General features: G+C 51.8%; 1 protein-coding gene across 1 annotated transcript in view; it reads right to left on the bottom strand.

Moving 5' to 3' along the window:
- Positions 1-23,268, bottom strand: part of KIF20B (kinesin family member 20B) — a 340,877-nt gene that overhangs the window by 300,430 nt on the left and 17,179 nt on the right. Inside the window, exons 2-4 of the mRNA XM_075348747.1 lie at positions 22,142-22,231; positions 21,937-22,056; positions 21,706-21,844 (exon numbers count right to left, since the gene is read on the bottom strand). Coding sequence (XP_075204862.1) covers positions 21,706-21,844; positions 21,937-22,056; positions 22,142-22,204 — 322 coding nt within the window. The 5' untranslated portion in view covers positions 22,205-22,231. The remainder of the gene's footprint in view (positions 1-21,705; positions 21,845-21,936; positions 22,057-22,141; positions 22,232-23,268) is intronic.

The raw sequence follows: 23,268 nt of genomic DNA, 5'->3' as shown, positions 1-23,268 counted from the left end.
CCCTGGTTACCAAGCGCAGCATCATTACACGAGTCGCTGGTGAGAGCTGACTGAAAGCTCACTAGTGACCCTGTAGCGACGCACCAACGATCCCTGCCAGGTTGTATCGTGGTTGGAATCGCTGGTACGTCGGTTTAGTGAGACGGTACCCTAAAAGGGCATTTAATATTGCAAGGAAATCATGAACGAACATTGTTAAATGCTCATTTCATGATTATCTGGCAGTGTAAAACACCGATCACCTGATGAATGAACAAAACATTATCATAGGGTGAAATCAGCTTTTCAGTAGCATAACAAAATCTTTCTTGGTGCTGCATTGTTCTATGTAGCTGAACAGAACTCTGGCAGCCTGTGTGAGCTGAGCGATCTCTTATAGATCTAGATTGTTTACTTTTAAATGCTTGTTTACACATCAGACCAAAGACCATCAGTCAGTAAAGGCCCCGTCACACTAAGCAACATCGCTAGCAACATCGCTGGTAACGAACAACTTTTGTGACGTTGCTAGCGATGTTGCTGTGTGTGACATCCAGCAACAACCTGGCCCCTGCTGTGAGGTCGTTGGTTGTTGCTGAATGCCCTGGGCCATTTTTTAGTTGTTGCTGTCCTGCTGTGAAGCACAGATCGCTGTGTGTGACAGCGAGACAGCAACAACTAATGTGCAGTGAGCAGGGAGCCAGCTTCTGCTGAGGCTGGTAACTAATGTAAACATCGGGTAACCAAGAAGCCCTGTCCTTGGTTACCCGATATTTACCTTTGATACCAGCCTCCTCCGCTCTCACTGCCTGTGCGCTCTCACTGCCTGTGCTGCCGGCTCCTGCTCTGTGCACATGTAGCTGCAGGACACATCAGGTAATTAACCCGATGTGTGCTGTAACTAGGAGAGCAAGGAGCCAGCACTAAGCAGTGTGCGCTGCTCCCTGCTCTGTGCACATTTAGCTGCAGCACACATCAGGCAATTAACCCGATGTGTGCTGTAACTAGGAGAGCAAGGAGCCAGCGCTCAGTGTGCGCTGCTCCCTGCTCTGTGCACATTTAGCTGCAGCACACATCGGGTTAATTAACCTGATGTGTGCTGTAACTAGGAGACTGGGGGCTGGTCACTGGTTGCTGGTGAGCTCACCAGCAACTCGTGTAGCCACGCTCCAGCGATCCCTGCCAGGTCAGGTTGCTGGTGGGATCGCTGGAGCGTCGCAGTGTGACAGCTCACCAGCAACCTCCTAGCAACTTACCAGCGATCCCTATCGTTGTTGGGATCGCTGGTAAGTTGCTTAGTGTGACTGGACCTTTAGACCCCTTTCACACATCAGTTTTGCAAAAGAGAGGGAGGGAGGGGGCGAGCGAAAGAGGGAGGGAGGGGGGCGAGCGAAAGAGGGAGGTAGGGGGCGAGCGAAAGAGGGGGGGGGGGGAGGGGGGCGAGCGAAAGAGGGGGGGGGGGGGAGGGGGCTAGCGAAAGAGGGGGGGGGGGGGGAGGGGGCGAGCGAAAGAGGGGGGGGGGAGGGGGCGAGCGAAGGGGGGGGGGGGGAGGGGGCGAGCGAAGGGGGGGGAGGGGGCGAGCGAAGGGGGGGGGGGAGGGGGCGAGCGAAGGGGGGGGGGGGGAGGGGGCGAGCGAGCGAAGGGGGGGGGGGAGGGGGGCGAGCGAAGGGGGGGGGGGAGGGGGCGAGCGAAGGGGGGGGGGAGGGGGCGAGCGAAGGGGGGGGGGGGAGGGGGCGAGCGAAGGGGGGGGGGGGAGGGGGGCGAGCGAAGGGGGGGGGGGGAGGGGGCGAGCGAAGGGGGGGAGGGGGCGAGCGAAAGAGGGGGGGGAGGGCGAGCGAAAGAGGGGGGGAGGGCGAGCGAAAGAGGGAGGGCGAGCGAAAGAGGGGGGGCGAGCGAAAGAGGGGGGGCGAGCGAAAGAGGGGGGCGAGCGAAAGAGGGGGGCGAGCGAAAGAGGGGGGCGAGCGAAAGAGGGGGGGGAGCGAAAGAGGGGGGGGGAGCGAAAGAGGGGGGGAGAGAAAGAGGGGGGGGGAGCGAAAGAGGGGGGGAGCGAAAGAGGGGGGGGGGAGGGCGAGCGAAAGAGGGGGGAGAGGGCGAGCGAAAGAGAGGGGGGGAGGGCGAGCGAAAGAGAGGGGGGGAGGGCGAGCGAAAGAGAGGGGGGGAGGGCGAGCGAAAGAGAGGGGGGGGAGGGCGAGCGAAAGAGAGGGGGGGAGGGCGAGCGAAAGAGGGGGGGGGAGGGGCGAGCGAAAGAGGGGGGGGGGCGGCGAGCGAAAGAGGGGGGGGGCGGCGAGCGAAAGAGGGGGGGGGCGGCGAGCGAAAGAGGGGGGGGGGCGGCAAGCGAAAGAAGGGGGGGGCGGCGAGCGAAGGGGGGGGGGCGGCGAGCGAAAGAGGGGGGGCGGCGAGCGAAAGAGGGGGGGCGGCGAGCGAAAGAGGGGGGGGCGGCGAGCGAAAGAGGGGGGGCGGCGAGCGAAAGAGGGGGGGGCGGCGAGCGAAAGAGGGGGGGGCGGCGAGCGAAAGAGGGGGGGGCGGCGAGCGAAAGAGGGGGGGGCGGCGAGCGAAAGAGGGGGGGGCGGCGAGCGAAAGAGGGGGGGGGCGGCGAGCGAAAGAGGGGGGGGCGGCGAGCGAAAGAGGGTGGGGCGGCGAGCGAAAGAGGGTGGGGCGGCGAGCGAAAGAGGGTGGGGCGGCGAGCAAAAGACGGGGCAGCGAGCGTCGCTAATATAAGTCAGTGAGAAAAAAAAAACCGATCCAACACGGGATCCGTTTTTTTTCAAACTGCGACAGATTGTGACTGACCGCAAACAATTAATGTGTGAAAGGGGCCTAAAGGTTTATCTGTGATCATATTATGCCTCTGGTAGTCTGTGTAAATGGACCTTGAAGGGGTATGTCCCACAAAAACTTATAGAAAAATCTTAGTGATTGGCTTTCTGTATGAGGCGCAGGCAGTGCCATAGAGGCAGTAAGATGCTGAACCGGGCATACCTGTTGTAGAAGGATGCTTGCTGACATATCTTTAATCAAAGTTGTAGAAATCCCCTGCACTTTGATTGATGCATGCAACGTGGGCGGGCATTTTTGGGTCGGGTCCTTGGTATTTATTCCTCATCCTCTGGCGTTCTCCTGGCATGCCCCCTTTTCTTTATTTGAATATTGTGCCACCATTGCTGTTGGCAGCACATGCGCATTGCCTCAGCAATTATGTCTTCATTAACACGGCACCCGGAGTTTATGCACGAGTGTATCGTGCTCTCCAGCGCCATTTTATTGAAGATCCTGAAGTGAAGACAAAGAAAGGCCTCGTCGTGTGCACAGATTCTTTAATTTTATTTTTTGTTTTTTTTACATTGGTGCACGTGCAGATGCCTCTCTGTCTTCACCGAAGTGCCTTCAATAAAATGGCATGTGCGTGGTGGACTCCGGCGCCATTTTAAACGAAGATATAATTACTGTGGCAATGCGCATGCGCCTCCAACAACAACGGCAGCGCGATATTCAAATAAAGAAAAAGAGGGAAGAATAAATACTGAGGAGCTGACCCAAAAATGTCCAGCCCCATTGCACACAAAGAGCAGGGCATTTCTGCAACTTTGATTAAATATACAGTAGTTCATCAACCAAGCCTCACATCTTTCTACAACAGGTATGCCTGCAATCAGCATCAGAGTGCCTGTATGGCCCATGCCTTTACTTCATATAGCAAAATCCTGCTGGCTGGGTCTCTTTAATTTTAATCAATAGATCTTGGAATAATAATAATTTCCACAACTGGATGTGTAAAAAAAAAATAAAAAAAAAGAAGGAATTTTGTTTACTTACCGTAAATTCCTTTTCTTCTAGCTCCTATTGGGAGACCCAGACAATTGGGTGTATAGCTTCTGCCTCCGGAGGCCACACAAAGTATTACACTTAAAAAGTGTAACCCCCTCCCCTCTGCCTATACACCCTCCCGTGCATCACGGGCTCCTCAGTTTTGGTGCAAAAGCAGGAAGGAGGAAACTGATAAATTGGTCTAAGGTAAATTCAATCCGAAGGATGTTCGGAGAACTGAAAACAATGAACCAAAAGAACAATTCAACATGAACAACATGTGTACACAAAAGAACAAACAGCCCGAAGGGAACAGGGGCGGGTGCTGGGTCTCCCAATAGGAGCTAGAAGAAGAAGGGAATTTTGTTTACTTACCGTAAATTCCTTTTCTTCTAGCTCCAATTGGGAGACCCAGACAGTGGGTGTATAGCTACTGCCTCTGGAGGCCGCACAAAGAACTACACTTAAAAGTGTAAGGCCCCTCCCCTTCTGGCTATACACCCTCCCGTAGGAGTACGGATTCCTCAGTTTTAGTACCAAAGCAAGAAGGAGGAAAGCCAATAACAGTTTCAAAAACAAAGTCAATCCGATAACAAGATCGGAGAACTTAAGAAACAACATGAACAACATGTGCACCCGAAAAACGAAACCCTAAGAACAAATAGGGCGGGTGCTGGGTCTCCCAATTGGAGCTAGAAGAAAAGGAATTTACGGTAAGTAAACAAAATTCCCTTCTTTTTCGCTCCTAATTGGGAGACCCAGACAGTGGGACGTCCAAAAGCAGTCCCTGGGTGGGTAAAAAGATACCACATGAACGGGCTGTCAGACAGCCCTTTCCTACAGGTGGGCCACCGCCGCCTGAAGGACCTGTCTACCTAGGCTGGCATCTGCCGAAGCGTAGGTATGCACTTGATAGTGTTTGGTAAACGTGTGCAGACTCGACCAGGTAGCCGCCTGGCACACCTGCTGAGCCGTAGCCTGATGCCGCAATGCCCAGGACGCACCCACGGCTCTGGTAGAATGGGCCTTCAGTCCAGATGGAATCGGAAGCCCAGCAGAACGGTATGTGTGAAGAATTGGTTCCTTGATCCACCGCGCCAGGGTGGATTTGGAAGCTTGCGATCCCTTATGCTGACCAGCGACTAGGACAAAGAGCGCATCAGAACGGCGCAGAGACGCCGTGCGAGAAATGTAAATCCTGAGTGCTCTCACCAGGTCCAACAGATGTAAACCTTTTTCAAATTGGTGAACTGGATGCGGACACAAAGATGGCAAAGTGATATCCTGATTGAGATGAAAGGAAGAAACCACCTTGGGAGAAAACTCTGGAATTGGACGCAGTACTACCTTGTCTTGGTGAAACACCAGGAAGGGAGATTTGCAAGATAACGCCGCTAGCTCGGACACTCTTCGAAGAGACGTGACCGCCACAAGAAAAACTACTTTTTGTGAAAGCCGAGAAAGGGAAACCTCTTTCAAAGGCTCGAAAGGCGGCTTCTGGAGAGCAATGAGAACCTTGTTTAGATCCCAGGGTTCCAATGGCCGTCTGTAAGGAGGAACGATATGACAAACTCCTTGGAGAAACGTGCGTACTTTAGAAAGCCGTGCCAAGCGCTTCTGAAAGAATACGGATAGCGCGGAGACTTGACCCTTAAGAGAGCTAAGCGACAAACCTTTTTCCAACCCAGACTGCAGGAAGGAAAGAAAAATTGGCAATGCAAATGGCCAGGGAGAAAATCCCTGAGCCAAGCACCAAGCTAAGAATATCTTCCACGTCCTGTGATAGATCTTAGCTGAGGATGGTTTCCTAGCCTGTCTCATTGTGGCAACAACTTCATGAGATAAACCTGAGGCCGCTAGGATCCAGGACTCAATGGCCACACAGTCAGGTTCAGGGCCGCAGAATTCAGATGGAAAAACGGCCCTTGAGACAGTAAATCTGGACGGTCTGGTAGTGCCCACGGTTGGCCTACCGTGAGATGCCACAGATCCGGGTACCACGACCTTCTTGGCCAGTCTGGAGCGACGAGAATGGCTCGATGGCAGTCGGACCTGATTTTCCTGAGAACTCTGGGTAACAATGCTAGAGGTGGGAACACATAGGGTAGTCGGAATTGCGACCAATCCTGAACCAAGGCGTCTGCCGCCAGCGCTCGGTGATCGTGAGACCGTGCCATGAAAACTGGGACCTTGTTGTTGTGCCGTGACGCCATCAGATCGACGTCCGGCGTCCCCCAGCGGCAACAGATCTGCTGAAACACGTCCGGGTGAAGGGACCATTCTCCTGCGTCCATGCCCTGGCGACTGAGAAAGTCTGCTTCCCAGTTTTCCACGCCTGGAATGTGAACTGCGGCTATGGTGGACGCTTTGCTTTCCACCCACGTCAAAATCCGCCGGACTTCTTGAAAGGCTTGGCGACTGCGTGTTCCCCCTTGGTGGTTGATGTACGCCACCGCCGTGGAATTGTCCGACTGAATCCGAATCTGCTTGCCTTCCAGCCATTGTTGGAAGGCTCGCAGAGCAAGATAGACTGCTCTGATTTCCAGAACATTGATCTGCAGGGTGGACTCTTCCTGAGTCCACGTCCCCTGAGCCCTGTGGTGGAGAAACACCGCTCCCCACCCTGATAGGCTCGCATCAGTCGTGACCACTGCCCAGGATGGGGGTAGGAACGACTTTCCCTGTGACAATGAGGTGGGGAGAAGCCACCAACGCAGAGAGTCCTTGGCAGTCTGAGAGAGGGAGACAGTCCTGTCGAGGGACGTCGATTTCCCATCCCATTGGCGTAGAATGTCCCATTGTAGAGGGCGCAGATGAAACTGCGCGAACGGGACCGCCTCCATCGCTGCTACCATCTTTCCTAGGAAATGCATGAGGCGCCTCAGTGAGTGCGACTGACTCTGAAGGAGAGATTGCACTCCTGTCCGTAGCGAACACTGCTTGTCCAGTGGAAGCTTCACTATCGCTGAGAGAGTATGAAACTCCATGCCAAGATAAGTCAGAGATTGGGTCGGGGTTAGATGAGACTTTGGAAAGTTGATAATCCACCCGAAACTCTGGAGAGTGTCTAGTGCCACCTTCAGACTGTGTTGGCATGCCTCTTGAGAGGGTGCCTTTATAAGCAGGTCGTCTAGATACGGGATGACAGAGTGACCTTGCGAGTGCAGAACAGCTACTACTGCTGCCATGACCTTGGTGAAGACCCGGGGGGCTGTTGCCAGACCGAAAGGTAACGCTACGAACTGCAGGTGTTCGTCGTGTATGACGAAGCGTAGGAAACGCTGATGCTCTGGCGCAATCGGCACGTGGAGATACGCATCTTTGATATCTATTGATGCTAGAAAATCTCCTTGAGACATTGAGGCTATGACGGAGCGTAGGGATTCCATCCGGAACCTCCTGACTTTCACGTGTCTGTTGAGCAACTTTAGATCCAGGACGGGTCGATACGATCCGTCCTTTTTTGGGACCACAAACAGATTGGAGTAAAAACCGTGACCTTGTTCCTGAAGAGGGACGGAGGTCACCACTCCTTCCGCCTTTAGAGCGGCCACCGCCTGCAACAGAGCATCGGCTCGGTCTGGTGGTGGAGAAGTTCTGAAGAAACGAGTTGGCGGACGAGAACTGAACTCTATCCTGTACCCGTGAGACAGAATATCCCTCACCCAACGGTCTTTGACGCGTGACAGCCAAATGTCGCCAAAGTGGGAAAGCCTCCCACCGACCGAGGGTGTGGGAATCGGAGACTGCAAGTCATGAGGACGCCGTCTTGGCAACGGTTCCTCCGGCTGTCTTTTTTGGGCGTGACTGAGACCTCCAAGAATCTGAGCGTCTCTGGTCTTTTTGAGTCTTTTTTGACGAGGAGAATTGGGACCTGCCCGGTCCTCGAAAGGACCGATAACCAGACTGACCCCTCCTCTGTTAGGGTTTGTTTTGTCTGTGTTGCGGTAAGGATGAGTCCTTACCCTTGGAGTGTTTGATGATTTCATCCAAACGCTCTCCAAACAATCGGTCACGAGAAAAAGGCAAATTGGTTAAGCACTTCTTGGAATGAGAATCTGCCTTCCAGTGTCTCAACCACAGGGCCCTACGCAAAACAACGGAGTTGGCTGACGCCACTGCCGTGCGGCTTGTAGCGTCAAGAACAGCATTAATCGCGTACGACGCGAATGCCGCCATTTGCGAGGTCAATGGTGCTACCTGCGGGGCAAATGCACGTGTGACTGAGTCGACTTGCACAAGCCCGGCTGAGATAGCTTGGAGTGCCCATACGGCAGCAAAAGATGGCGCTAACGACGCTCCAATAGCTTCATAGATGGATTTCAGCCAGAGCTCCATCTGCCTGTCAGTGGCATCTTTAAGTGCCGCTCCATCTTCAACTGCAACCAAGGATCTAGCTGCAAGCCTGGAAATTGGAGGATCCACTTTTGGACACTGGGTCCAACCCTTGACCACCTCAGGGGGAAAAGGATAGCGTGTATCTTTAAGCCGTTTAGAAAAACGCCTTTCCGGATAAGCGTGGGGTTTCTGGATTGCGTCTCTAAAGTCAGCGTGGTCCAGAAAAGTGCTTAATGTACGCTTCGGATATCTGAAATGGATTCTCTCGTGCTGCGAAGCTGACTCCTCTACAAGAGGAGCTGGTGGGGAAATATTTAACATCTTATTGATGGACGCTATAAGATCATTAACTATGGCGTCACCATCTGGTGTATCTAGATTGAGAGCGGTCCCAGGATCAGAATCCTGATCAGTTACGTCCGCCTCATCACCCATAGATTCATCTCGCTGGGATCCTGACCATTGAGATGAATGTGAAGGCCCCTCATAGCGAGCCCGCTTAGGTTGCCTGGGGCCATCGTCCGAGTCAGAGTCTTCACCCTGAGGTGTATGTGCCCGTCCCGGAGCTTGGAAGTAATTCAGCTGAGGGGGACCAGGGGGCAATGATTGCACAGTGTCCGTGGCCTGAAGTACAGGCCTAGCTCGCAATGTGTCAAGAATTTGTGACATAGTGAGAGACATTCTGTCAGCAAAAGCCGTAAACTCAGTTCCTGTCACCTGGACAGCATTCACAGGTGGTACACCCTGGGTCACGTCCAGCAGAGGTCCCGACTGTGCAAGTGCCGCAGGGGCCGAGCACTGCACACAATGGGGGTCAGTGGAGCCTGCCGGTAGAAAAGTCCCACATGCGGTACAGGAAGCATATAATGTCTGTGCCTTGGCACCCTTGCGTTTTGTGGACGACATGCTGTTGGCTCTCTGCAATGTGAGAGAGAGTCTATAGCCAAAGGGCGACCAGCGCTATGCAGTACAAAGTATTTGCAGGAACAAAATACTAAGATTACTACTGGCACAAGAAGGGTGAGCCCAGAGGGCTGCTTACCGCCCGCTGAATAGCGGGTAAGAAGGCGCAGAATTCCTTGTCTGGGTCTCCCCGGCTCCCCTCTGTAGTTCAGCGTGTCAGCAGGAATGGCTGCCGGCGTCTGTGGAGAGGGGCGGCCCGTGGGAGTTCCCAAACAAAAGTGCGGGAAACAGTGTCCCCTCTGTGCCTATTGTGAGGGCTGGAGTATGTAAAAACGACTCCAGCCCTCAGCGCTGATGCACTGACCAGCGTCCCGCCCCTCTCCTGACTGGCAGGTCTGGGGGGCGGGAACGAACGGAACTAGGCCGCAAAAGCCGGGGACTCGAGTTATCAGCGCGGCCGCCGTAAAAGCGCGGCCCGCGCTGAAGTCCCCGGCGCACCACAAGTGCCAGCCGCGCCGCAGTCCCAGCGGACGGCGCGACCGTTCCCCAAAAGTGTGCCTGCTTCAGCGAGCTGAATGAGGCCATGGCACAAGCGCCGCAGCGCTGATGTCCCCGGCGCACTACAACACCCAGCATGCTGCGGTGTGAGCGCCAAATGCACGGGGACACAGAGTACCTTGAGGAAGCAGGGCCATGTCCCTGATGTACTCCGCTCCATCCAGCATCTTCTCCAGGGGCTGTAGATGGAGCACGGTCTCAGTGCCTGGAGACCAGTAAATCCCACTTCACCCAGAGCCCTGTAAAAAGGGATGGGGAAGGAATCAGCATGTGGGCGCCAGCCACCGTACCCGCAATGGGTACCTCAACCTTACAAACACCTCCGACATACAGTGGGGTGAGAAGGGAGCATGCTGGGAGCCCTGTATGGGCCCTCTTTTCTTCCATCCGACATAGTCAGCAGCTGCTGCTGACTAAAAACAATGGAGCTATGCGTGCGTGTCTGACCTCCTTCGCACAAAGCTAAAACTGAGGAATCCGTACTCCTACGGGAGGGTGTATAGCCAGAAGGGGAGGGGCCTTACACTTTTAAGTGTAGTTCTTTGTGCGGCCTCCAGAGGCAGTAGCTATACACCCACTGTCTGGGTCTCCCAATTAGGAGCGAAAAAGAAAAGGAATTTACGGTAAGTAAACAAAATTCCCTTCTTTGTCGCTCCATTGGGAGACCCAGACAATTGGGACGTCCAAAAGCAGTCCCTGGGTGGGTAAAAGAATACCTCGATAAAAAGCCGAAAACGACCCCCTCTTACAGGTGGGCAACCGCCGCCTGAAGGACTCGCCTACCTAGACTGGCGTCTGCCGAAGCATAGGTATGCACCTGATAGTGTTTCGTGAAAGTGTGCAGACTAGACCAGGTAGCTGCCTGACACACTTGCTGAGCCGTCGCCCGGTGCCGCAATGCCCAAGACGCACCCACGGCTCTGGTAGAATGGGCTTTCAGCCCCGAAGGAAGCGGAAGCCCCGAAGAACGGTAGGCTTCAAGAATCGGTTCCTTGATCCACCGAGCCAAGGTTGACTTGGAAGCTTGTCAACCCTTACGCTGGCCAGTGACAAGGACAAAGAGCGCATCTGAACGGCGCAGGGGCGCTGTGCGAGACACGTAGAACCGGAGTGCTCTCACTAGATCTAATGAGTGCAAATCCTTTTCACATTGGTGAATTGGATTAGGGCAAAAGGAAGGTAAGGAGATATCCTGATTGAGATGAAAAGGAGATACCACCTTAGGGAGAAATTCCGGAACAGTACGCAGAACCACCTTATCCTGGTGAAAAACCAGGAAAGGGGCTTTGCATGACAGCGCTGCAAGGTCCGACACTCTTCGGAGTGATGTGACTGCCACTAGAAATGCCACCTTCTGCGAAAGACTTGATAAAGAGACATCCCGCAGCGGCTCGAAAGGTGGTTTCTGAAGAGCCGTTAGCACCCTGTTAAGGTCCCAGGGTTCCAGCGGGCGCTTGTAAGGTGGGACTATGTGGCAAACTCCTTGCAGGAACGTGCGGACCTGCGGGAGCCTGGCCAGGCGCTTTTGAAAAAAGACGGAGAGCGCCGATACTTGTCCCTTGAGAGAGCCTAGTGACAAACCCTTGTCCATTCCGGATTGAAGGAAGGAAAGAAAAATGGGTAAGGCAAAAGGCCAGGGAGTAAAACCATTTACAGAGCACCAGGACAAGAATATCCGCCAAGACCTGTAATAGATCTTGGCGGACGTCGGTTTCCTGGCCTGTCTCATAGTGGCAATGACATCCTGAGATAACCCTGACGATGCTAGGAGCCAGGACTCAATGGCCACACAGTCAGGTTGAGGGCCGCAGAATTCAGATGGAAAAACGGCCCTTGTGACAGCAAGTCTGGGCGGTCTGGAAGCGCCCACGGCTGACACACCGTGAGATGCCACAGATCTGGGTACCACGACCGCCTCGGCCAGTCTGGAGCGACGAGAATGGCGCGGCGGCAGTCGGACCTGATCTTGCGTAGTACTCTGGGCAGCATCGCCAGAGGGGGAAACGCATACGGCAGTCGAAACTGCGACCAATCCTGAACTAATGCGTCCGCCGCCAGAGCTCTGTGATCCTGAGACCGTGCCATGAATGCCGGGACCTTGTTGTTGTGCCGTGACGCCATGAGATCGACGTCCGGCGTTCCCCAGCGGCGACAGATCTCTCGAAACACATCTGGGTGCAGAGACCATTCCCCCGCATCCATGCCCTGACGACTGAGAAAATCTGCTTCCCAGTTCTCTACGCCCGGTATGTGAACTGCGGAGATGGTGGAGGCTGTGGCTTCCACCCACTGCAGAATTCGCCGGACTTCCTGGAAGGCTTGACGACTGCGAGTGCCGCCTTGGTGATTGATGTATGCGACGGCAGTGGCGTTGTCCGACTGGATACGGATCTGCCTGCCCTCCAGCCACTGATGGAACGCCAATAGGGCTAGATACACTGCCCTTATCTCCAGAACATTGATCTGAAGGGAAGACTATCGGAGTCCAGGTCCCCTGAGCCCTGTGGTGGAGGAACACCGCTCCCCACCCTGACAGGCTCGCGTCTGTGGTGACCACAGCCCAGGTTGGGGGCAGGAAGGATTTTCCCTGCGATAGAGAATTGGGAAGAAGCCACCACTGAAGAGACGTCTTGGTTGCAAGGGAAAGACGTTCCTGTCGAGGGAAGTCGACCTCCTGTCCCACTTGTGGAGAATGTCCCATTGGAGTGGGCGCAGATGGAATTGCGCGAAGGGCACTGCCTCCATCGCTGCCACCATCTTCCCCAGGAAGTGCATGAGGCGCCTCAAAGGGTGTGACTGACCCTGAAGAAGAGATTGCACCCCTGCCTGCAGAGAGAGCAGTTTGTCCAGCGGTAGCTTGACTACTGCTGACTGTGTATGAAACTCCATCCCGAGGTAAGTCAGTGACTGGGTCGGTGTCAACTTGGATTTTGGAAAGTTGATGATCCATCCGAACAGCTGGAGAGTCTCCAGAGCGACGGTAAGGCTGTGTTGACACGCCTCCCGAGAAGGTGCCCTGACTAGGAGATCGTCTAAGTAGGGAATCACCGAGTGGCCCTGAGAGTGTAGGACCGCCACAACGGATGCCATGAGTTTGGTGAAAACCCGTGGGGCTGTCGCCAGGCCGAAAGGCAATGCCACGAACTGAAGGTGTTCGTCTCCGATGGCGAAACGCAGGAAGTGTTGATGTTCGGGTGCGATCGGCACATGGAGATAAGCATCCTTGATGTCAATAGATGCGAGGAAGTCTCCTTGTGACATCGATGCGATGACCGAGCGGAGAGATTCCATCCGGAACCGTCTGGTGCTCACATGTCTGTTGAGCAGTTTGAGGTCCAGAACTGGACGGAATGATCCGTCCTTCTTTGGCACCACGAACAAGTTGGAGTAAAAGCCGCGACCCTGTTCTTGAGGGGGAACAGGAATCACAACTCCTTCTGTCCTCAGAGCGTCCACTGCCTGAAAAAGTGCGTCGGCCCGAGCAGGGGGCGGAGAGGTTCTGAAGAAACGAGTTGGAGGACGAGAGCTGAACTCTATCCTGTAACCGTGAGACAGAATGTCTCTCACCCATCGGTCTTGAACATGTGGCCACCAGGCGTCGCAAAAGCGGGAGAGCCTGCCACCGACCGAGGATGCGGTTCGGGGATGCCGAGAGTCATGAGGAGGCCGCCTTGGAGGCAGTGCCTCCGGCGGCTTTTTGGGGGCGTGACTTAGACCGCCACGCATATGAGTTCCTCTGGCCTTTCTCCGGCCTATTGGACGAAGAGGATTGGGTCTTGGCGGAGGGCCGAAATGACCGAAACCTCAATTGTATCTTCCGTTGCTGAGGTCGCCTTGGTCTGGACTGGGGTAAGGAGGAGTCCTTTCCCTTGGATTCTTTAATATTCTCATCCAATCGTTCACCAAACAAATCGGTCGCCAGAAAACGGCAAACCGGTTAAGAACCTCTTGGAAGCAGAGTCTGCCTTCCATTCGCGCAGCCACATGGCTCTGCGGACTGCCACAGAATTAGCGGATGCCACCACTGTACGGCTAGCAGACTCTAGGACCGCGTTCATGGCGTAGGAAGAAAACGCCGACGCCTGAGAAGTCAAAGACGCAACCTGCGGAGCAGAAGTACGTGTGACCGCATTAATCTCAGCCAGACAAGCTGAGATAGCTTGGAGTGCCCACACGGCTGCAAAAGCCGGGGCAAAAGACGTGCCCGTGGCTTCGTAGATGGATTTCACCAGGAGCTCTGCCTATCAGTGGCATCTTTTAGCGATGAGCCATCTGCAACCGATACCACAGATCTAGCCGCCAATCTAGAGACTGGAGGATCCACCTTGGGACACTGAGCCCAACCCTTAACTACGTCAGAGGGGAAGGGGTAACGTGTGTCAGTAAGGCGCTTAGTAAAGCGCTTGTCCGGAACCGCTCTGGGCTTCTGGACAGCATCCCTGAAGTTAGAGTGATCGAAAAACGCACTCCGTGTACATTTGGGGAACCGAAACTGGTGTTTCTCCTGCTGAGAAGCCGACTCCTCTATAGGTGGAGGCGGGGGAGATAGATCTAACACCTGGTTGATGGACGAGATAAGATCATTTACTAAGGCGTCCCCTTCAGGTGTATCAAGATTGAGGGCAACGTCATGGTCAGAGCCCTGAGCTGCGACCTCCGCCTCGTCCTCCAGCGAGTCCTCAAGCTGGGAACCCGAGCAGCGTGAAGAAGTCGGGGAAGATTCCAAGCGAGCCCGCTTAGCTGGTCTGGGACTGTGGTCCGTGGAGGAGTCCTCCACGTGAGAACTAGGGCCCACCCCGGGAACGCGCTGCGGCGTGGACCGAGAGGGACCTGGAGGCGCCAATCCAACAGGGTCCTGGGCCTGTGTAAGGACCGGTCTGGACTGCAAGGCTTCTAGCAGCCTGGCAGACCATTTGTCCATAGACTTAGCCATGGATTGTGAAAGTGACTCAGAGAGCTTCTCAGCAAAAACTGCAAACTCTGTCCCTGCCGCCTGGACAGTGGTAGCATGGGGGTCTACCTGAGCCGAGGGGCCCAATAGTGGCCGAGGCTCCGGCTGAGCCAGCGTAACAGGGGTCGAGCATTGCTCACAGTGAGGGTAGGTGGAACCTGCAGGCAACATAGCCCCACAAGAGGTACAGGTCGCAAAGAAACCCTGTGCCTTAGCGCTCTTGCTCCTTGTGGACGACATGCTGTTGTGTCCAAGGAGAGTGATCACTGAGGGTATATGGGAAGGGTATACAGCCCGGCCGAACAGATATATATATATATATATTACGTATCTATTCCGGCACCCTGCGGGGGACCAACACCGGGTGACCGGTGTGGCTTACCGACCGCTAAAAAGCGGCGTGTGTGTCCTCCAGATTCCCTGCTCCAGGTCTCCCAGTGCTGCAGAGCTCTTTCCTGATAATTCTCCACCGGCAGAATGAAAAATGGCTGCCGGAGCTCTCAGAGGGGGAGTGGAGCGGTGGGCGGCGCCAGGAAAAGTGCGGGAATCTGGGGTCCCCACCGTGATCAGTGAGGGGGGAGGAAACATACAGGATGCTCCGGCCCTCACTTCCGACGTCAGGTCGGCTGTCCCGCCCCTATCCTTGACAGACAGGTCCGGGGGCGGGAGTTTTGCTAGTAGGCCGCGCTGAAGCCGGGGACTAAATTTAAGACCGCGGCCGACAAGCAGGCGCGGTCAGCGCGGAAGTCCGCCGGTCTTCAGAAATCAGCAGCCGCTGCAGCGTCCGGGAACCAGGTGCTCCATGCACAGTCCCCATGGGGACACAGAGTACCTTATAGATGCAGGGCCCGGTCCCTGAGGATGAATAGACTCCTGTCCGGCAGATTCCCACAGGGGCTGCGGAGGGAGCACGGTCCCAGTAACTGGATGACCGCTCAGGATCCCACTTCTCCCAGAGCCGCTAAGGGATGGTGAAGGAGACGGCATGTGGCTCCGGCCGTCATACCCGCAATGGGTACCTCAACGTTACCAGCACCGCCGACGTAGTGGGGTGAGAAGGGAGCATGCCGGGGGCCCCGTGGGGGCCCTCTTTTCTTCCAACCGATATAACTAAAATGAGAATGCATGAGTGGATGTGTGCCTCCTTCCACACAAAGCATAAAACTGAGGAGCCCGTGATGCACGGGAGGGTGTATAGGCAGAGGGGAGGGGTTACACTTTTTAAAGTGTAATACTTTGTGTGGCCTCCGGAGGCAGAAGCTATACACCCAATTGTCTGGGTCTCCCAATGGAGCGACAAAGAAATAAATAATGTTCTTGTGCTGAGATAATCTGATATATATGCCCCTGCTATATACTGTGTAACGGCAGTGTGACCGTACAGGGACATACATACATACATATAATAATGAAAATATTTGACTTCACAAAAAGAATCATCTATGATCCCATACTGTCGGTTCGGCGGGTTCAGCTGGACTTTAGATAATGTTTGGTTTTGAACCCGGACTTGACCTGAACCCCCATGGAAGTCACTGATTGGGCAGTTCAGGTCTCCCCCCACATGCAGCCAGCCATAAACAGATCACTTTCGGGTGACGGGTTTTTACATTGAACTGATGTAGTATCTACAAAAACAAACACTGCAACCGGCTTGCACCGGGCTGAGCACTTAGGGTATCCGAGCACAGCGTGTATGCGTGAGTGGTGTTCATACATAAAGCCCCCAAATGCCAAATTTGAATTTTTTTTTTTGTAAAGTGTTTGGTACGAACATCGAACCTCGGGTTCACTCATCTCTATTCAGGGACTCTCTGCCTATACCATGCTACTCTCAGATGTAGCATTACAAACCTACTGAGAAATTCCCTATAAAAGAGCGATCCACTCCTAATGGCTCTCTGCTCACCCCCCTCCCTTCTTTGTTAGAAATAGCAGCAGGGAGGGAGATAAGGGATTTGTACACAGATTTGCAGGAGAATGTATTTCAGAAGGAGAAAAAAAAACAAAAAACAGAGCACATGGAGATACATGAACGCTAAGGGTACCGTCACATTTTAGTGACGCTCCAGCGATCCCACCAGCGATCTGACCTGGTCAGGATCGCTGGTGCGTCGCTACATGGTCGCTGGTGAGCTGTCAATCAGGCAGATCTCACCCGCGACCAGTGACCAGCCCCCAGCGACGCGTGGAAGCGATGCTGCGCTTGGTAACTAAGGTAAATATCTGGTAACCAAGCGCTTGGTTACCTGATATTTACCTTGGTTACCAGTGCACACCGCTTAGCGCTGTCTCCCTGCACTCGTAGCCAGAATACACATCGGGTTAATAAGCAAACCGCTTTGCTTATTTCCCCGATGTGTACTCCGGCTACGTGTGCAGGGAGCTGGCACTGGCAGCCTGAGAGCAGCGGACGCTAGTAACCAAGCTAAATATTGGGTAACCAAGCAAAGCACTTTGCTTGGTTACCCGATATTTACCTTTGTTACAGCTTACCGCAGGCTGCCAGAAGCCGGCTCCCTGCTCCCTGCACATTCAGATCATTGCCCTCTCGCTGTCAAACACAGCGATGTGTGCTTCACAGCAAGAGAGCAACGTCTAAAAAAATGAACCATAGCAGTGTGTAGCGAGCAGCGATTTCACAGTAGGGGCCAGATCGCTGCTTAGTGTCACACACAGCGAGATCGCTAATGAGGTCACCGGTGCGTCACCAAAACCGTGACTCAGCAGCGATCTCGCTATGTGAGAAGTACCCCTAACTAATGCTGTGCTGATACATAAAAAAGTGAAGACAGCAGCACCTTGGGTACACAGCACTCACATCCGGCCTGCACTACAAGTGCCACTCCTACAAGAGAAACATCTGAGACTTATATGCTATAAACCACATACCTGGGGCCCGAAAATGAATGAAGAAATAATAAAATAACGTTTGTTTGCAATCTTATCTAAAAAGTAATCACTATTGTGTGTAACAATAAGTTTTCCCCATGACAAGGATGTTCACAGCCTTAAAAAAAAAAACAAAAAAAAAAAAGGAACCATTTAAAAAATTGGGGGGGGGGGGGGGGGGGGGGGACAGGCCATAACTGAGGCTCTATGGTGGAAGACCGATCAACGTATAGCTTATTGGTTGTAAAAATTCTTTCCGCGTACTTGCTACAACATAATGAAGCAGAAAGGAAGGGTGGGATTTCAAGAGCAGTCACTATACAATGCCAATTGCTTGTACAGCCTAAACCTTAAAAAGTGTGAAAACGGTATATAAAATAAGACCATCTTGGTCAATGTAATCTATGTGAACGTTTTGATGGAGAAAGGGCGCCATCTAGTGCTTATACTTAAAAAAATGACAAATATGGACAGCTGAAATAAATAAAATACTCTATAAATATAACGACATTGTTTAAAAGAACAGAGACCTCAGTGGTTGATACCCTTTAATGGCTAACTGAAGAAATGGTAATAATAGCAGCTTTCCAGACTACTCAGGTCTCTTCATCAGGCTCAGTATAACACAATCTGAAGAGTCACATATTCATACACAGCAAGACAGAATAGAGGAGTAAATAAGGCAAGTTATGTGAAGCAGAACTATCAGTAGAGCAAGGGTACAATCAGTTGTGGCAGTAAATATTGCAGCAGTTCATAGATAAGCAGTGTGAAAGTTTTATTGACCTCTGATTGGGGTCTGGTCCTGAGTTGTGATGCCCCCAGATGCTCTGAAGGGCACATTTCTTAATTTATGTAAAAAAAATAAATCCATGAGACAATTATTCCAGCTCTGAATGTGTCAAAGGTCATAAGTTTGTATTCCCATAGTCTTCTGTCTCTCTAGTACTTGAAATTTCCTTTCAATACCAGCAATTTCATGTCCATGATGCTGTGGTCGGGGTTACAAAAGTGTTTGGCCACAGGTAGATCTATCCTTTTTTCTCTAATTGTGTGGAGGTGAGAATTCATCCTTGTCCTGAGCTGTTGTCCGGTCTCCCCTACATACAGACCCCCAGCTGCACATTTGGTACATATAATTAAGTACACCACATTGGTTGTGGTGCAGCTGAAGGTACCTGGGATCTTGCAGTCCTGATGTGATCTGGGGATCTTTATCTTGTCCGTTGTCAATATTAATGGACAGGTCTTGCATTTTTTCTGGTTGCAGGGAAATGTTCCTGTTGTTGGAGAGGACAGGGAGCTTCTGACAATGATGCTTCTTATATTTGGGGGCTGCCTAAAACACAGACGTGTGTGTGTGGAGAGGGGGGGGGGTTGGAGTCTGGAAAAATAGATTTTAACCGGGCATCTTTTTGCAGTAATGGTTGTAGTTTCCGTGTAGCTCCTCTTAACACCTCCAGATTTGGATTGTAGGTGATTACAAGAGGGACCCGGTCGTTTTCTTCTTTAGTTTTATAATGTAGGGGATGGTTTCTTGATATTCTGGTGGCTCTTGTAATCTGGTTTTCAATTGTTCTTGGGTGGTAGCCTTGATTCAGAAAGGTCTTTCTGAGGCCCTCAAGGTGATTGTCTATCTGTAATGTTGGAACATATCCGATTGTACCTGATAGCCTGGCTGTACACTATAGAGTGTGTTTTGGATGAAAACTGTCCCATTTCAGGTATGTTGGACGGTCAATTGGCTTCTGGTACAGTGATGTCTCTATTTCATTGTTCCGTAGTTTACGGCTATGTGCGCACAATGCGTTTTTCGCGACGTTTTTGGCCTCAAAACTGCATGACTTTGCTTCCCCAGTAAAGTCTATGAGTTTTCATTTTTGCTGTCCGCACACAACTTTTTTTTTTAAGCTGCGTTTTTGAGCTTGGGAAAGAAAAAAAAAAAAAAAAAAAAAAAAAAAAGACATGTCAATTCTTTCCTGCAAAACGTAGAGATCAAAAACGCAGCAAAACGCAGGCAAAAACGCACCAAATCGCGGTAAAAACGCATGCGTTTTTTCGACGTGGGTGCGTTTTTATCGGCCAAAAGCTCACAAAAACGCAGCGTCAAAAAAAAAAAAAAAAAACAAAACGCAGTGTGCGCACATAGCCTAAGGATGGGGTCTAAAAAGTTGATTTCAGTGCAGGAGTAGTTGAGTGTTAGGTTGATGGTGGGATGAAACTGATTAAAGTGTCCATGGAAGGTCTTCAGCTGCTCCTCACACTCTATCCAGATGATTAAAATATCATCGATGTACCAGTAGTAGGCCAGAGGTCTGATAGGACAAGAGTCACTTTCAAGCTCGGCTATGAAAAGATTTGCATATTGTGGTGCCATTTTGCTTCCCGTTGCTCTTACAGTCTTTTGTAGATATATGTTATTGTCAAATGCAAAGTAATTATGGGTGAGGATGAATTTTATAAGCTTCACTACAGAATCGGCATCAATTCTTGTATTTTCCAGGAAGACTTCAGAGCATGAATAAAGGTGTCACATGGATTTATGTCTTTTTTCATCAATTAAGAAATGTGCTCCTCAGAGCATCTGGGGGCATCACAACTCAGGACCAGACCCCAATCAGAGGTCAATAAAACCTTCACACTCCTTATCTATGAAGTGCTGCAATATTTATGGCCACAATAGCTTGACCCCTGGCCATACTGATAGTTCTGCTTCACATAACTTGTCTTATTTAGGCTAGTTTCACACTACGTCTTTTTAACATCCGCTGAAAACGTTTTTTTTTAGCGGAAGTACGGATCACGGTGCTGTGATGTTTATTCCTAAGCAACCGCCCATAATCGCGGGACCGCGCTTTCGGTGTAGTCACTGCTCCGCGCTCTTCCCATCTATTTCCTGCCTCGGGGCAAGATGGGAAGGAGGCGAAGTGAGGTCAGCAGCAGCGCGCTTGCGCAGAAAGAAGCAGGCCGAGGGGGAAAGCGCGGTCCCGCGATTATGGGCGGTTGCTTAGGAATAAACATCACAGCACCGCCCATAATCTTAACCCTGCGTGCACGTGACGCTGGGCACAGTGCTCATCCCCGAGAGATGGGCACTGGGCATGCGCGGGGATGGCTGGAGCAGTGGGCGGCGTCCAGAAGTATTGAAATCAGCGATGGGGGCGGCATACAGGACCAGGGGGCAGAATAACGGCCATCAGGCAGCCCGCCCCCGTGACGGATTTACAGAATCAGAAGCCAAAAAGGTACAACTTTATAAACACTTTTTTTCGGTCAGAAAGTGGGCACAATCATAACAGGGACCTTTATAGAATGCAGCCCAGGAGCTGCAGAGGGGGAATCTGTTAGGTTTTAGGGGACATTTCTGCTGACAGGTTCCCTTTAAGGCTGCTGTAACACATCCGCTTTTTGCTGAGCGGCACAATTCAGCTCAAAACCCTATGAAACGGATGCGGCGAAAAAAAAACCGGATCCGTTGCATACGTTTTTCCATGCAGCCCGTCCGTTTGACGGATGCAGCTTGATACTGAGCATGCGCAGTTCAAAAAAACCGCATCCGGCGTCCAGAGGCTTGTATTGTAAATCGCGCTGGATCCGGCGCGATGCGTTTTTTTCGCCGCACAAAAAAAAAACGTGCCAGGCAACGTTCCATCCAGCCACCGCATGGGCTAAATATGCCGCATCCAGCAAAAACCGGACGCAACGCAAGGCCATGCGGCACACTATGGCGCTAATGCAAATCTATGCGGAAAAAACGCAACCGGCGGCAAAAAAAAAAAAAAAAAAAAAAAAAAAAAAGTTGCCTTTTTTCTGCAAAGCGCCGTATTGTGCCGCTTAGCGAATACCGGATGTGTGAAAGCAGCCGTAAACCGAGGTTCCACTGTATTTGAATCTGGAACTCGGTAACCCCGCTGTCACCACTAACTTGCAGCTTTCTGCCCATGTATAGTGTGCATAGAAAACTGTCAATCAGTAATGGGGGTGGGGCTATAACGAGCTGCTAGACAACCTCGCTAATGGTAATCTCCTGCTAATTAAACTGTGATTTTATAAAAGCTACACTAAGCAGCCCAGTACGCGACATTGCGGGATTCAGGATCTCTGTCTCTACATTATGCTGCTCTCAGATTAAAATGACAAAAACCTGGTGACAGTCACTTTAAGAGCCCCGATTTCTAGACTGCTGGGGGTTCCCAGTTGTCATACCCAAAAGATCAGGAAGTTCCAATGACTAGGGGACAACTTGATTTTTGGGGGTGAATAGCCACGATGGCGCTTACCTTGGAATGTGAAGGTTTTGCCAGCATTAGTAACGCCGTATGTGAAGATCAGGCGATTCTGTCCTTTCATAAAATCAATCACTTGTTTTTTTAAAGTGCCCTCAAAAAACTGACTTTGGGTGGTTTCGGGACCAAACACCTGTTTTAGAGGACAGAGCAGGCATATTAAATCAATGATGATACAGTCTTACAATAAATCAACTGTGGGTTAATTCGGAGTGAGGGTCTTACATGGGTAAAGGAGAACTTCTGGGCCAGAGAGCCACTGCCTTTATCACTCAGCCGACAAGCCTGGGAACTCAGAGGAGCCTTCACCAGGACACTGCAGGGGTCAGGAATACCGATACAGTCCTAGGGAAATTACCACAGTATTAGAATAACAGGAGCGCAGCCCTGGGGCACTGCAGCCGGGTCACTGAAGCCCTGGGGCACTCACCTGGGACTCTTTTTGCTCAATCTCAGGTCCAGTAAAAGGTCGTACACGAAGAAAGACCTGCATAGGCTCTTTAGCATCTAAGGAGCTTTTCTAGAAGAAGAAGAAAAAAAAGTTATATACAAGATGTTTAACTGCTTCCCCCAAATCTTCATTACCATATATCCTCCTTGGATAGACTGGCAAATGCTGCTCAAGGGACAATACACTGAATCCAAGGCACAACTATGATTTAAAGGGGTTGTCCTACAAAACAAAAACCATTTTAATCAATAGCAGTGTCTGATAATACCACATCTCCTGCAGGAGAGGACACAAAGCAGGACAGCATGGGATCTCAGCCGACTTTCTCTGTGAGGTAAAACATTTCCCTACCTCTTTTTAAAATCTGTTTTACCTCACAGAAAGCATCATCTGCGATCCCATGCAGTAATGTTTGCATACTCTTGTGCTTCCTTTCATGCCCCGGAGCTATGGATTGTTTTTTTAGCCTCATCCAATTGTGGAAGATATTATTCTAAGATGTACTTTATACGTGGGACAACCCCTTTAAACAGGACACACAGACCACAGTAAGTACAGAGACAATTCATTAAAGAGGTCGTCCGGTCTAAAACAACAAATCTGCAGTAACCATGTGTCACTGATGGCAGACTTGTGAATCCTCACAATGCACATACTGTGCGCTGGGAGGATTCTCCGGCATCAGAGCTGTGAGTGTGTGATATTCTACATTTCAACTGGATCAGCACAGCCTCGTCCAATACAAGTGTATCACAGTGAGGTCATGTCCATGGGGTCAGAATGTGGCTGGGTATCTGCATATGATATTCACAGCCACAAGACCGCCGTTACCGGCTCAGACACCGGTGGATCCTCTGATCGTAGAGTGTGTGCAATGTGAGGTTTCACAAGTCTGCAGTCACAGACACACAGTGACTGCAGACTAGTGGACTTAGACCAGACAACCCCTTGGCATTGTACATGCCAGTCTTACTAAAGAGGCAATTTGGAGTAGGATGCTCTAAGTTAATTCGGGGACTGAAGTAACATTTCTGAAGTAAGAAAAGCCATCATATTTACACGTGTATACCTGACAGTTTGGCTGCAGGGAGGAAAATGAATGATGT

Source organism: Anomaloglossus baeobatrachus, chromosome 5 (genome assembly GCF_048569485.1).
Source record: "Anomaloglossus baeobatrachus isolate aAnoBae1 chromosome 5, aAnoBae1.hap1, whole genome shotgun sequence".
NCBI classification, from domain to species: domain Eukaryota; kingdom Metazoa; phylum Chordata; class Amphibia; order Anura; family Aromobatidae; genus Anomaloglossus; species Anomaloglossus baeobatrachus.
The sequence above is the reverse complement of the archived record's forward strand: the minus strand, read 5'-3'. Positions and strand labels throughout refer to the sequence as shown.